At 41.2% G+C, this 13,927-nt stretch overlaps 1 protein-coding gene across 20 annotated transcripts in view; it reads right to left on the bottom strand.

Annotated features, from left to right (window-relative positions):
- Nucleotides 1-13,927, bottom strand: part of LOC125763342 (piezo-type mechanosensitive ion channel component) — a 44,539-nt gene that overhangs the window by 1,896 nt on the left and 28,716 nt on the right. For 14 of the 20 annotated variants that reach the window (XM_049426358.1, XM_049426350.1, XM_049426351.1 and 11 more), the window contains 14 exons: nt 13,734-13,877; nt 12,096-13,664; nt 11,685-12,017; nt 11,450-11,610; nt 8,202-8,258; nt 6,743-6,888; nt 5,859-6,143; nt 4,627-5,015; nt 4,010-4,327; nt 3,528-3,596; nt 2,181-2,355; nt 1,699-2,120; nt 845-1,172; nt 25-773 (listed from right to left, as the gene is read on the bottom strand). In XM_049426358.1, coding sequence (XP_049282315.1) covers nt 25-773; nt 845-1,172; nt 1,699-2,120; nt 2,181-2,355; nt 3,528-3,596; nt 4,010-4,327; nt 4,627-5,015; nt 5,859-6,143; nt 6,743-6,888; nt 8,202-8,258; nt 11,450-11,610; nt 11,685-12,017; nt 12,096-13,664; nt 13,734-13,877 — 5,145 coding nt within the window. Of the gene's footprint in view, nt 1-24; nt 774-844; nt 1,173-1,698; nt 2,121-2,180; nt 2,356-3,095; nt 3,207-3,527; nt 3,597-4,009; nt 4,328-4,626; nt 5,016-5,858; nt 6,144-6,742; nt 6,889-8,201; nt 8,259-9,308; nt 9,694-9,825; nt 10,171-10,327; nt 10,504-11,449; nt 11,611-11,684; nt 12,018-12,095; nt 13,665-13,733; nt 13,878-13,927 lie in introns of all 20 variants that reach the window. The other 6 variants (XM_049426368.1, XM_049426365.1, XM_049426362.1 and 3 more) reach the window with 6 other exon arrangements.

Raw genomic sequence — 13,927 nt, 5'->3', positions numbered from 1 at the left:
CACCTCTTTTACTACAATACTTACCCGTAGATGCTGTTATTTTGTGCACTCATCGCATACACCGGTTCGTATGTTCCAATCCGTAACTCTACCGACACATCGTGCGGAATGTTTGGCTGACCGACCGCATTACTAAACGCGAACAATGCCAGCGGGAACCAGATCAGAAAGATTATTCCAAGCATCATGCCACCACCCATCAGATATTTCACCATCGCTCCCTTCTTCTGGCCGCGTGGCGCTGGGAGATCTTCCTCCAACTGCCGCATACACTTCAGCTGGTACACGTTGGAAAATATGTCCTCCATTTTCAACCAATCGAACAGCGTCATTGATGTGTCCGTCCAGATCCAATCCATGAGAGTGCGCAACTCGAACAGGAACGGTACGGTCATAAACAGTTTAAAGCCAGAGAAGTTGGCCATCGTGAAGCCCTTCGTTAGGAAGTTGCCCAAAATTCGTGCAGGGTAGCCGCATCGTATCTGGTATGCCGAGAACAGCAGGTAGAAACATTTGATCATGTAGTACACTATCGGCGGAGTAGTCGCATTGAAGCTGCGCTCGGTTGTCGCTGGCAGCACAAAGAACATCCACACGTGCAGACCGATGATCAGAATGAATTGGAACACTATCTTTCCGAGTATGTGCTTGCGTAGGTACAATGCCCGATCCACCACTATCAAGAAGAATTGAATGAGCAACATCAGCAGAAATGTGACTGGCACTCGATTTTCTTCAAAGTATGACAACACGCCGCCATCACCGTCTTGACTCTAAAGAAAACATTGAAAATACTCTATCAATAGCTGCTCTTTGCAAACCTGGATACACTTTATGAACGTACCCCGAAAGATGAGAAACCAAAAAGGATCACAAAAAAGTTGATGAAATCACACAGGAACATGTATCCGTACACGTCGGTCGTTTTGCGCGATGTCCGATCGAACAGCTGAGCAAAGAATGCCTTCAGAGCTGCTGAGTATCGCAGGAATGCTTGCTTCGCTATTTGTGGGAAGTACTTTTTCGTTGGCTCTGAATGAATGGTTACGCACAGCACATTGGGATCCTCTTCACCTGTCGGTTCCTCCACGATCGTTCCATCTTTTTCATTGATTTTTACCATCGACAGTCCGGTCAGTTCGTCCGGTGGACGTATTTCCAATGTTTCACGTCTAGCATAAAAATATTTTAAATCATTTAAGTAATAAAGAAACAACTGCAGAACACTATTAAAAATTCAAAGCTATAAATTTTAAACCACCACAAGTGTCATACCCGTTAGAATGTATGGTAATAACGAACTTAGCTACTGCTAAGGGCATCTGTTCAAGGGGCATGGGAAGAATAATTTGAGCACTTTCATTTGAAAAATATCTTCGTATGAATGATGTGTGACTTTTTATAAACATAATTACTGTATCTCTTCGTGATCTTCGAGCTTTATGAACGGAACAAAACAATAGAACAGACATATTTATGTAATGTAAAACAACACAAATAGCACACACACACAAATAAAAACCTTCATTAATGCTTCTAAATTCATTCCTCGGCGGACAGGATTGTGCTTGCTGGAGTGCATTTCTTAGGTTCAAAAGATATTCTTCACGGTGCTTTCTTCCTCACAAAACAATATAGTACGATACCGTCAGAAAAGAAAGCTTAAAATGTATCCTAAATGCAATCTAGAGATCTTACTTTTTCTCATTTTCTTCTGCCAACGCCATTAACGCCTTTGTACGATCGTCATTTGTATCCACCTGGTAGATTCCTTCCGTGAGTGCCGGATCATCTGTCGGGTCCGATTTCCACAGGCCGAGCGACTTTAGTATAAACCGATGACAGTATAGCATAAGCAGCAGCATCAGATCGTATGTTGCATAACCGTCCTTTCGCTCAATGCCGAATAGCCGTGCTACGTGGAACGGTTGATTCGAAGGTATTGGTGTTTGGTTCCACCAGAACATTTCAAACTGACCGATACACTTCACCAGCACCACCATCTGAGTGTACGCGATCAGCATTGTCCAGAACGTTTGCGCTGGACGTGGGAACGTAAGTGTTCCCCAGAGCGTTACCATCAATGGAAGTGGCAATGAGAGTAAACTGGCCGAATTCACCTACAATTATAATGCGACATAAGTACAAACAACATTACAACGATGATGTCAATCACCTACCTGATTTAAAAATACTACAAAATAGCAAATGAAGTCGGTGTGTGACATAATGGCGTACCACGCTGCTTGAAGCAACTCGAATATTATGGAGTGTTTTCGTGACGAGAAGTCTTCCTCGGAGCTCACCTCGTCCAGTGTACGTTTGACGGCTTCGGTTGAGCTGCCATCGGTTTTGCTGTGGAATTAGAGTTTTAGAATTAATTGGAAATGTTTGCACATCCTGGAGTATACAGTATTTAACAGCAGCGACAGTATTAAATATTTCTATTATTTAGTGATCATGCTCTATACTTTACACAAGTAATGTTATTCCTTTTCAGCAAGGATCATATTAAGCTTCGGTTAGAAATTCATATCAGAAAATTCTCTCACACATTAATGCAATTCAATAATCAACAGGCTTATAGAAATATTTACCATCCTTCGTTCAACATCAGCATTTGTTAGCATTGCACAATCATTTGGTTTAAAATAGTGCAAAGTGCATTTGAACTGTTAGACCTTAAAGAAACAATTCACCAAATTTAATGCAAAATGTGCGTCTTCTTTTGCGTAATCGATCATATTACCGCATGATGCCAATTTGCTGACAGCTATGGATCGTTCATTCAATTCATATTTATAATCTATGTTTAGGTAGGCTAGGGGATTTTTTTCCAAGGAGATAGGTATCATCTCCAGCTCCAGCAAATTGAATACAAGCGGTTAGTAAGGTATTCGGGGGTACGAAACTTTGCAGAAGATGTTCATAAAAATACGCCATAAAGTGAGATGTAGTGCAGTGAGTTCATGATCATTCATGGGTGCAGTGTGTAGTGTAGGTCTGTGACGGACAAAGAATAAATTTCCTGCAGTGTAGAGGAGCGTGCTGTTGCACTTTTGCGGTGTTTTGCATTTCTGGAATAGGGACTGTACCTGTCCAGTGTATCATTGGAATAGTAGCGGTACGGTATCCCATCTTCGTCCAGACCGCGTTCGGCCGACGGTGCCGAGATCAGTATCTCGGGTAGTAAACTATTACTGCGCCTACGGTGATAGTATGATTCGAGTCTTTGGATGGTGTGTGTGATAAATACAACAACCAAAAATGAACATAGGTATCATACCGTAAGTAGATAAATATAACCGAATGAAAATGAATCTCAATAATAACAGAACATGGTTCCAAACAAAATAGTAACAACAAACGTAAAATGCACATGAGTAGTGTATGATTTCTATCGAAATAATAATAACTGATAGAAAAGTGGATAGTTTCTAAATACATTTGTATGATAAGCAACTACCACAAATAGACGTAAAGTGCTATACCAATCAATCAATCAATTTGCACAGATTGCTACTTACTCTTCTCTTAGCGGATCTTTACGACCGATCATCGCTAACGCTGCTCCTAATCCACTTACTGTATGCAGTCTGAACGAAATATAAATATTATAAATAGTTGCATCAATTATCTTTACCAATGAATACCACGTGTTAATTGTCGAAACTTTTCGGACAATTAAAAAAAACAGATGATCTTAAAAGATCAATAAATAAACTTTCAAAAATATGTACAGCTTTGTGCAAGTGTTGCATTCCAGTTAATGTACAATCTATTGCTGTTTTCTCTATCTAATGGCTCTACTAAAAGCAGTTTGGACAGTTTTACGTTATACAAAATTCAAATTCATTAAGTCACCATTAAGGAAATTGATAATCGGTAACCATTTGTTGCTTTACGATACAAAATCCATAGTTGTCTCTCTCTTCTCTCTCTCTTTTTCTTCACTTCATGATCCCTTCAGTGCTTTAATGGTGTAGTTGTGTAGTATTCATAGTATTACCCTTCATCCCCATGCTGTCGTTCTGTACAGTATTCCTGCAGATCGCGGATTGTGTTAGGTTTTGCCTCGCTTTCGCTTGCCGTGTCCGGTTGGACCTCGGACACCGTGAACGTTACAGCTGGCGATGACGGAACGGCAGACGCTGGCTGTTCGGCTTCCGCATAGTCTCGTTCGTAGTCTGTGTTATCGTTAACATTACTACTGTTGAATCTACTGATGGATGCAAGCGACCCAGGACGAGACAATAGACTACTGCTACTAGACCCTGATTGTGCCGAGCCCGAATGTGCCGTACCTTCGGGCTGTGGTGAAGTACTACTGCATAAATTAAATGAGGGTTAAAATTTAAATCATAATAGGTACTAGCGGTTACAGGAAGGATGCTATGCGGGAAACACTAGTTGCCTCTCTATGGTAGCTCAAGCCATGGTCTAAAAGTATACACACACATATTATGTTAGTTTCGAGTTATATGATTCCTTCTCCCCAATGTTATTTACATAAACACACTCACGTACGAACATGCCGACCAACTGATCGGTTAGGCTGATACTACGAGCAAAGGGTTTTTCTAATTTCGCTTCTTTTTTACAAAATCTTACGGATGAAGAACCTACCTTCCAGTTCGCGATACACAATGCGTCCATACACCGTCCTTGTCCCGAACACCAACACCGAAACCAGGCGTTTCTTTCAACACCTGCTTTTCCCTGGTCAGCACACGCATCACGTAACGATAATTACGCGAAGCACGATGTAACCGCAACGTCACAGAACCAACGGCCCCGGCCAAAAACGCCGGTATGAGTGCTAATCCTGACAGGGAAAATTTGCTCTTCTTTTCTTCCGGGGCAGCTTCTTTTCTGCCCTCCACTTCATCTTCGTCGTCGCTCAATAGACGTGCCTCTTCGTCTGTTATCGATTGCTGGGGATGCAATTCCCGACTCGGACCTCCCGTTTCAACAGTTGGTGCATCCAACGCAGTTGGTTTTCGTTGCCGAGTAGCCTAAAACAAGGAACAAGCAATTAATGAATATCACGAACCCATACTTAGAAAGCAAACAACCGTTGAAAACATTTCACAAGCCTTAATTTTGAACAAAAGCCAGATACAATAAAGAAACGGTTACAAACAGTGAGGCGATTTGTGTGCAGTTCCGTATGCCAATCGCATATGTGCAAGCATTATACCGAAACCTACTGTTTTTCTGCTAGTTACATACGCAACCCGCGAAAGAAGAGTGCAGATCCCAGAGACATACGTTATAAGGGGAAAGAAGTCCAGAATACACGAAGTAGTAGCAACAACAGAATGCCAGGGAAAAATCGAACGAGCATAATATTAAACACAGATGTAGTCAAATGAACCAAAGAGTTGCTCAATTATCTCTCTTTAGATATTCTCGGGTGGTAAATGAATATTTTGATGAAATGTAAAAAAACCGATATCAAACCGAATCAATTGTATATAACCGCAAAGCGCTTTTTAATATGAAATTTCAGAAACTAATAGAAATACGAAACAACTTGTTTGAATGTAAATATTAACAGCATAGATAAGCAGTCAAATAGATTTTGAAATAAAAATAGAACTCAACTCCAAAACATTATACATTTAAAAGCAAATAACTAAATAAGCCGATCATAAAAGTAAGTAAAAGGAGAAGAAATTTTTAATAAGTGAAAACAGAACGAAAAACAAACAAAAACAACATAACAACTAATGCAGAACTGGTAGGAAATAATGAAAATACATCAAAACAATGGAACTAGCATTATGCAACACCATGGACGCGCATGAGATATCAAAATACGGCGAAATTCGAACAAAAATAAACGCAAAACTCACTGAATGAGCTGAATCGTGCGGTGGTAATGGTTCTGAAAGGGCAGATCGTTCCGGAAGAGCAGTATGGTCGTCCCTGGCGGCCATGCCTAATTGTCTGCGCCGTAAAACAATCGGGGACGAAAGGCGCCGGCGTAACGGTGGATGTGCCTGATCCTCTCCGGGTAGATCGCTGGATGCTAGTGTAGGAGGCTGATCGACCTCATTAGAGTCATCAGTATCAGTGCGGTCACCGTACGCAAGCTCATACACCTCCTTTTGTCTTTGCTTGCGCAACTGTGCGGCCAACTGTGGCGATTGATGTAAAAGGCGGGGATGCGGTTCGTTTTGTAGCAATATAGCGCATTGTAACAAGTGCATATATCAGTCGACGTGGTGACGTGGTTAAAGGATGCACGAACAATGCACAGATCGAGCAAGGGTTGGGCATGTGTGGGTTTGTTTCACGGGCAACAAGGATAAATGCATGTCCGCAGTAAGTTGTGACGTTGTGCATACAGTGCAAAGTACAGTGACGGTACAGCCAATTGGTGTATTGTGACAAAAAAATTAGATAAAGAAAAACAAAAAATGAACTTTCGTCTCGGTGCGAATTAAAAGATTATAAATCAATTTAAAGAATAACAATCATTCAAACCATAGGATAAAATTAAATCCACAGGCGAACAATCGAAGTGAAGAATATAACAGCAAGAGCAACACTTATACATGCAGTGCGAAGTAATAATCGGTGTAGAAATGCACTTACAAATAACAGGAAAATATTGTGTAAACTTAAAATCTCCGCCTTTCTACAACAGTTCTTTTCAGAAATCCAATAAAGTAGTCAAATTTTAAACCAATCGAATGATCATTGAATATGGCTTAAACTGAACACAAAAACCTACCCTTCCTAGCGTAAGCCTTTGACGGAGCCGTTGATCCTTTTGTGATTTTTCTTCCAGATCGTCTTCATACTCGTGCGGTTCCATTAAATCCAACTCAAACTCCTGCTCCACCTCTTCAAACATGTAATAGTCACCGGATCGTATGGCTGAAAGGAGTATAGTTTACGGACGAATTAGTCATTTTACATTGATACAGATATTCAACGTTCATAAATATACCCATGAAACGAATAAAGCTTATTCTACGGTTTTTATCGTGTATGGAACAAATCAAAGATCGGTGGCACCAGATCTTTTTGTGCTTAGGAACTGACAGATATTTTTTTAAGTCTTCAATGTTATTTGTCACCTTTTGTTTGTTATTCCTGTTACCGTGGAAGGCAGAGATCTTTTCCAATAAAAAAATAATTCTAAATAATAGTTGAAACAAAAAGGTGCTAACAATAAAAATACCACTAAATCAATTGATTATGTATGCCAATAGCAAACTAATGATCCAGTGCGGTCCTTTGTGTTATGAAGGTTTAGAGAAGTATTGCCAATTGGGTGTGCTTATTGTGATAAAACAGTATCCCACTTGTTCGAAACAATAAAATTTCTCTTTTCAAATTATTTAAATTAGAGTCCATAGTCTCTATTTCTTACGCATTCCACCACCAGGATTTTTACTTCCTAGGTTTTTTTTTCTTCTTTCCACTACTATTGCCTCTAGCCAGGGCGAACACTTTGATGAATTTCCAACCGATCTTAACAGGAAACAATGTGCAATTTTTCAGGCGAATCAAAGTTAGTATACCTATAGCTTTACTATTGCTAGAACGACGATTGTGAAGCGTTAGGGAAGCATTTGCTGGAAAGAACCACTGATTGCCATAGGTGAACGTAAAACGTAATTGTTAGGAAAGATTGGATAGACAGCCAGACATATTAGAAACACGTTTCCTAGTCAATATGCAATACAAATTAGGAACATTACGACCAACCAACCAAACCACTGACAGAAAGGGTAGATTCACCCGAGTGTTTTAGTCACAAATGACTACATACGGAAAACAAATACTCCTTTCGGTACACGAAACAATGACAGTTATCTCTCCCAGTTATTAGTATGGCATGTGGCAAAAAAATTGGAATTCAACCACAAAATCACATCCCACATCCTTCCAGAACTACCGGCTCCAAACTTAGCAGTCCTAATTGCGAACAGTTTCGCAAATGGATAATAAACAACAGACAGAGCGTTAACCGAAAGCGATACAGCGCTGGGAGAGAAATAGTGCATCCAGCATCCAAATACTACATACTCCAAAGTACGATGGGGTAATAGAATGCTCTAGTAATGAATACGCGATGGGAGTGGTGGGAGGACAACAAAACAGAGAGAAGAAAAGGAAGATAATACGGTTATGCAAAAAGCGGAGGAATCGCAGTTCCGTCGCTTTTTGCCGCCGTCCGTTACCCGTTGGTCGGTGTTCCGATATTTTGCGCTTCAAACTCGACCTATGGTCGACAGTATCTATAATAAGAGGAAGAGAGAAAACAAAACCGAGGGTTGAAAATGTAAGAAAAAGGCATAGTGTAGTGGCAACATAGTGACAACGAGTGTAACACTTGTGGACGTGCGTTTAGGGAAGATACTAGACAGATAAAAATTTACTTCACTTTCGATGGTACGAGTAGTACTACTTTCATCGACCAAATTTCGCTGAGCTAAGATTTGGGTATATATCGTCTGAAAGTATAGCTTTATGTAGCTTTATCATGATAAAGGCAATTTTTCGTTTCTGGCGTTTGTGAGTTGACTCAGTTGCGCACTCCCAAAACATAACCCAAAAGTTAACCGATGAATAATACACTCGTACAATTTGTTTACTTCTTAGCGATCTAACGTAGTATTTAGTAGTGAGATGCAATAAACAATCTTCGACAGATTTGTGTTAGAGATTGGCGAACTGTTCCTGAAATGGATGAAAGATACATATAGGCAAAAGCAAGTTATTTACTCTATTGCTTGTAAAATATGTACAGACATTACATGATTTTCACTTGTGCAACACAAGAATCGCGTCGTTCTGTTCCCATGCACGTATAATTAAATTGATTATTCATTCGGTTTTATCATTATCCATATCTATTGACAGCTTAAAGTAGTATATAGAAAAAGGTAAACACAACAGAGAAAAAAACTTATTTATTTGTTAAACTATGTACAGTTGTTGGTAATTGATGGATTTGCTGCGTCTATCTATCATTGCAATACATTCTTACCTTGCGGGTTCGAGCTTTAGCTAATTTTGGCGGTCATTTTATTTCAGTGCGGATGCTATTATCACTATTCATTAGTGGTTTTGTGCATTTATAACGAGTGCAGACTAAAAGACGAAAGCGGCTGCGCGTGTCAGTGAATTGGGAAAGAAACGTAAGCAACGTTGATTCATTACGCCAGATAAATAAGACAAAAAAATTAATGGAATAGAGAAGATTGTGAAACAGAATAATTTCAAACGAAGTACACGACACGAACATCAATAAATGTACGGTAAAGAATGTGGTAAAGTATAATTACACTCGTGGTGTGATACGGGCGAACGCGATCGAGCGGATCGGATCGAGTCCCGCAAACCGGCTTCACCAACCGGACCCCAAAAGCTGCGTGATCGCGACCGTCGCCGGGATATGGGGCCGCCGTTCGCGGTGGTCGTAACCTCATCGTACCGCGTGGTATCCTCATCCACGAACAGCGACACCAAGAAGCTCGAGCGACGGCGCGCACCGACGGCATCGCCCCCGGTCAGTTCGTCCGGTACGCCGGAACCGGATCCTATGCTCGACAATCGTCGATGACGTGGTTGATTCGGTGCGAAAGTAGCCGAACGCGGAGAGCGGGGTGAACGCGGTGATTGGGAAGGTTGCTGAGATTGATCATTGTTATCCCGACCGTTAGCGAAATCCTAGAATAAGCAATAACCCCGATCATTATCAATTAAAAATCCTAAGCTGCAATGTTTCCTAAAAAATCGAATCAATTTGCCGATCGAGAACAATTGAACCCGCTGGTGAGTGAATAGTATTAAGCAAATTACTTCAGTTGGCATGTAGATATTGCCAGTGGCAGCCGTGCGATGTTGCGCTTTTGGACTAACAGTTAGCTCATTATTTGCTGGCCAGGAAACAGCGTTTAAACTCGACTGTCGGCGATGTTGTCGCGTTTGTAGCGCCGTCTTCGTTGGTGGCATTAGCGTGTTAGTGGTCGTGGCCACTAACGGTGTCTGCTCCTTCTCGAACGGTGGTGGTGAAAATACGGGGAACGTATCATCTGGACTGCAAACTCGTGCCATCAAATCGTTAGGCGAATCAAATGACATTCGCTGAGGATCCAAATAAGCATCCAGCGACACTGTCATAAGAGCGGAGCTTGGCGATGGTACCTACGGTGGAAGAGTGTAACAATTATGCTGGTGGATACCTTCACTGAGCTATCTGTCGGGTAATATTACACCATTTCGACAAATAGCCCTCAACTTACGCTTTACTTATGGTTTTTTGTTTTGTGTTCCATGATCGAATATTAGCAACGCTACAAACCTGTGTTTGGTACGATCCTCGGCCCACCGTCAATCCACCATTATCCGAGGGCATTTCCGAGAGACCCTCGCCTTCGATAAACATTGAATTGGCCGCTATTTCGTCCTCTATCGGCGTGTGGTATCCTGTATATGATGACATACTATGAGTCGGCTGTAGCTGACGCCGTCCGGCATCTTCCGGGTGTGTAGTGAAATAGTAAGCAGCAGAAGTACATTGATAGTGTTTTGTACGTTTGCCATAAGGAATGATGGAAAGAGAAAAGAACGAAAGAAAGGAAAAACCAAACCACCGTCTCCGTTTCCGTTAGCCTTTTGAACGATTGATACATTTTCAGCGCCCACTACTAACTCAACTGTGTCCTAAATGTGCTACAAGGTTTGTATTCACACAAGGCAACTGTGCTACAAATAGTGTTTCAGTGACATCTACCATATAACTAGATAACGCATACGATGGTGAAGCACTAAACTACTATGCACATTTGCTTGTAAAAGGCAACAATGATCAAAAATGAATTGTAATCCAAAACGTTCTGTGCAGCAAACAAAACAACGATCGTATTTGTATGTTATCCTTAAAATTTCAATTAATTATTACGGGTTTTACTTAATTCGTGACCTTGCACTAGTTGAAGATATAAATTTATAAGATTTGATTAATCAGCTCTTAATCAGCATGTCTAATGTTGAATATGCTCGAAAGAGAAACCTCACAGATATATTCATTACTACTTCCATCACCATTATAGAAACAAATGTCACGAATGAAGTGAAAGATATAAAAGGTAAACTAACATAAAAAATAATAATAAAAGGTAAATACTTACTCCAGTGTTAATTTCTCGTGCACATAGTTAAATGTTGCACAACCATCATCATATAGCACATTCATCGTGAGTAAGTAAGTGAGCGATAGAGACAAATTCGCTTTTACTTTACATATTATTCTTATACTATTTCGTGACAGAACGCGACCAGATAGCTATCGAAAAACGGATCTCCTTCGATGCATTAAACGAGTAATGAAACTTTTTTGCGAAATGCAACCCAAAACGTATATAGCTGCTAGTTGGAAAGGAAATTGATATCGGATGCATTGTTAGGACCTGAAAAAGGTTACCTATCGCGTGGGTTGCAGGATCTTGCACGGCCTCCAGAATTTTCTGCTGCGTCGCTTTTATACGATCCATTTTGGCTTTGATTTTTTCCAATATCTGCCGTTCCCGTTCCGCTTCTTGCGCACTTTCTTTGATTCGCAGTTCCTCGATTAGCTCCGCACCTCTAAAAATATATACGGAACGAAATTGAGTTTAACACGAGTCATCTATCGATCCTGCGCACCCGTTGCAACTTGCCTTGATGCCAAATATTTGCTCGCCTTCGACTCGTTGATGATGTGACAGAAGTAATGGCTTGAGAAAAGGCGCCGCTGCAGCAGTAGAAAGGCGAAACACATTCCATCCCAAAATAGGCCTGCATCGGACGGATGAGGAATATTGCACTGTTCACCTGGATCCACTGTACCAGGTGGCAGTGGTGGAAGCGTTGAGGATAAGCAGTTCATGCCTAAGAGCTGCATCACCCAGCAATTGTTATTCACCAGGTTCTCCAGAAACAGACAACCAAAAAGCTGCAGAAACGCTTTGGCGCCTATTACGAACACATTGTAGCATATGAGAATGTTCCAGCTGAAAAGAGTTAGGAAATATAAAAACACAATCAATATAACACAACTATCACAGACGAGATGAAAAATAAGTATTTACCGCTTTAGAATGTACTCTATCGAATGCAGATAAAAGTCTGTTCCTTGCCACAGGAAAAAGAAAGCACCGATCAGGTATCCGATCGAGAACAAATTCACCCGACTCGATCCGGACAGGAACACTACAGCCAACGTAAACCAAAAGGACACCAAAAATAGCGTCCGCTTTAGCATATCCAACCAATTGCGCACCTTGGTGATGAAGTCCGGAGTCGGATTCTGTAAGGTACCCTCATCAAGCTTCTTGAAATCTTCCAGCACCGACGTATTGCTGCCCCCGCCGAAGCCTCGCGTAGGATTTGTCTCTAGCCGAAATACGACGGTTTGGCGACAGAGAAACATTAGCAGCACAAAGTCCGACACCATCTTATTGGCAAAGCTTCGAAACTCGTTCGTATTTTCAGGTAACATGGCCCAGATACGGAAATGATCCAGCTGTGGTATGAACCATGGATAGTTCACACACGCAAGCGGTGGCAGCCCGATAAACAACACGTACTGTATCGGTATAATGACCACAATGAACCACGTCAGTGGTTTCCAAAGACGCTGCAATCCTTCACGTGTCATGTGGAACATTATTGCCAGCCATATAGCGTAGAAAATGGAAAAAACGTCCATTCGGTTTCCAATCACCACAATCAACGTCACGAGTGAAATCTCAACGCCAAATTTGTAGTACCCGTAGTTAAACAAATATTGTATCATCCTTGGTATATCCTTGTCTGCATCGGCCCGCACAATATTCGGAAACATTAGCGAGGGAGTTTTTGGCGACTGTCCTAGCCGTATGCGGTGTATCGTTTGACGTAAAATAGTCACCGTATGCACGGTCACAATAAGTATGTAAACCAAATACGGTCTTAGCAGGTCAGACAACGTTTCACCCGATCCAGTTTTGCGCATTCCAAACCATTTGGCATTGTTCATGTCCATCTGTGTTGTGTTTCCATCGATATTTGGACATTCGCTTTGGAAATTTTCTTCCTTAATGTACTTCACTTGATAGATCATGGTTAAGATAAGCATTATCGCGGAGAACAGAGACATGATTCGCGTTATTCTGATTAACTGTACGTACATCAGAGAATCCTTCCCGGTTGTGTGTGCTTTTACCGTGAAAACCGACAGTACAACGTACAGGAGGTGCAGAAAGTTGACCGAATTCACGCTCAATGAAAATGCTACTATCAACACAATCTTCAACATGTGAATCTCGAAGAACAACCACGTTAGCTCTAGCAGTTGAAGCGATTGCTTCCACGCCTTCCTTGCGAATCCTGTAATCTCCTGTCTCGAGAGTTTCCGGAAGCGAAAATCTTCGATCTTTTCGCTCTGATCATCATCATCTTCATCAATAACTTTTTCCCGTACAGGTTGAGCATCCGTCGACATGGACGGTTTTGGATGAATCTGTTCTTCACTTGTAGCGGTAGTTTGAGCTGCAGGTTCAGCAGAATCATCAATGACAATAGTTTCGGCGTTCGTAAATGTACCATAGGCGGGACCGTCGGTAACCGGCGTTGCGGGTTCTTGCTTCTCTTCATCGTCAGACTGATCCTCGGTTTGGCTATTAAAGCAGATACAAACATTATTATTATTATTGTTGCACATACTAGAAACTATGCACCATACTTACATGGTTGGTATCTCACTAATGATCAGAAAACGATCATGACAATAGTGCAGCTGAATAACGGTTATGATAACCACCAAAGTTGGATTAACCAAGTGTAAAAACAGCTGACCAGTTTTAAAGATTTCCAATCCTATGTCCTCTTGTCTGCGAATAGAAAGTGTGTTTCAACATATCGTTCACAGACTAAACGATTC

This window comes from Anopheles funestus, chromosome 2RL (assembly GCF_943734845.2).
Source record: "Anopheles funestus chromosome 2RL, idAnoFuneDA-416_04, whole genome shotgun sequence".
Taxonomy (NCBI): domain Eukaryota; kingdom Metazoa; phylum Arthropoda; class Insecta; order Diptera; family Culicidae; genus Anopheles; species Anopheles funestus.
This window is presented reverse-complemented; position numbering and strand designations above follow the sequence as displayed.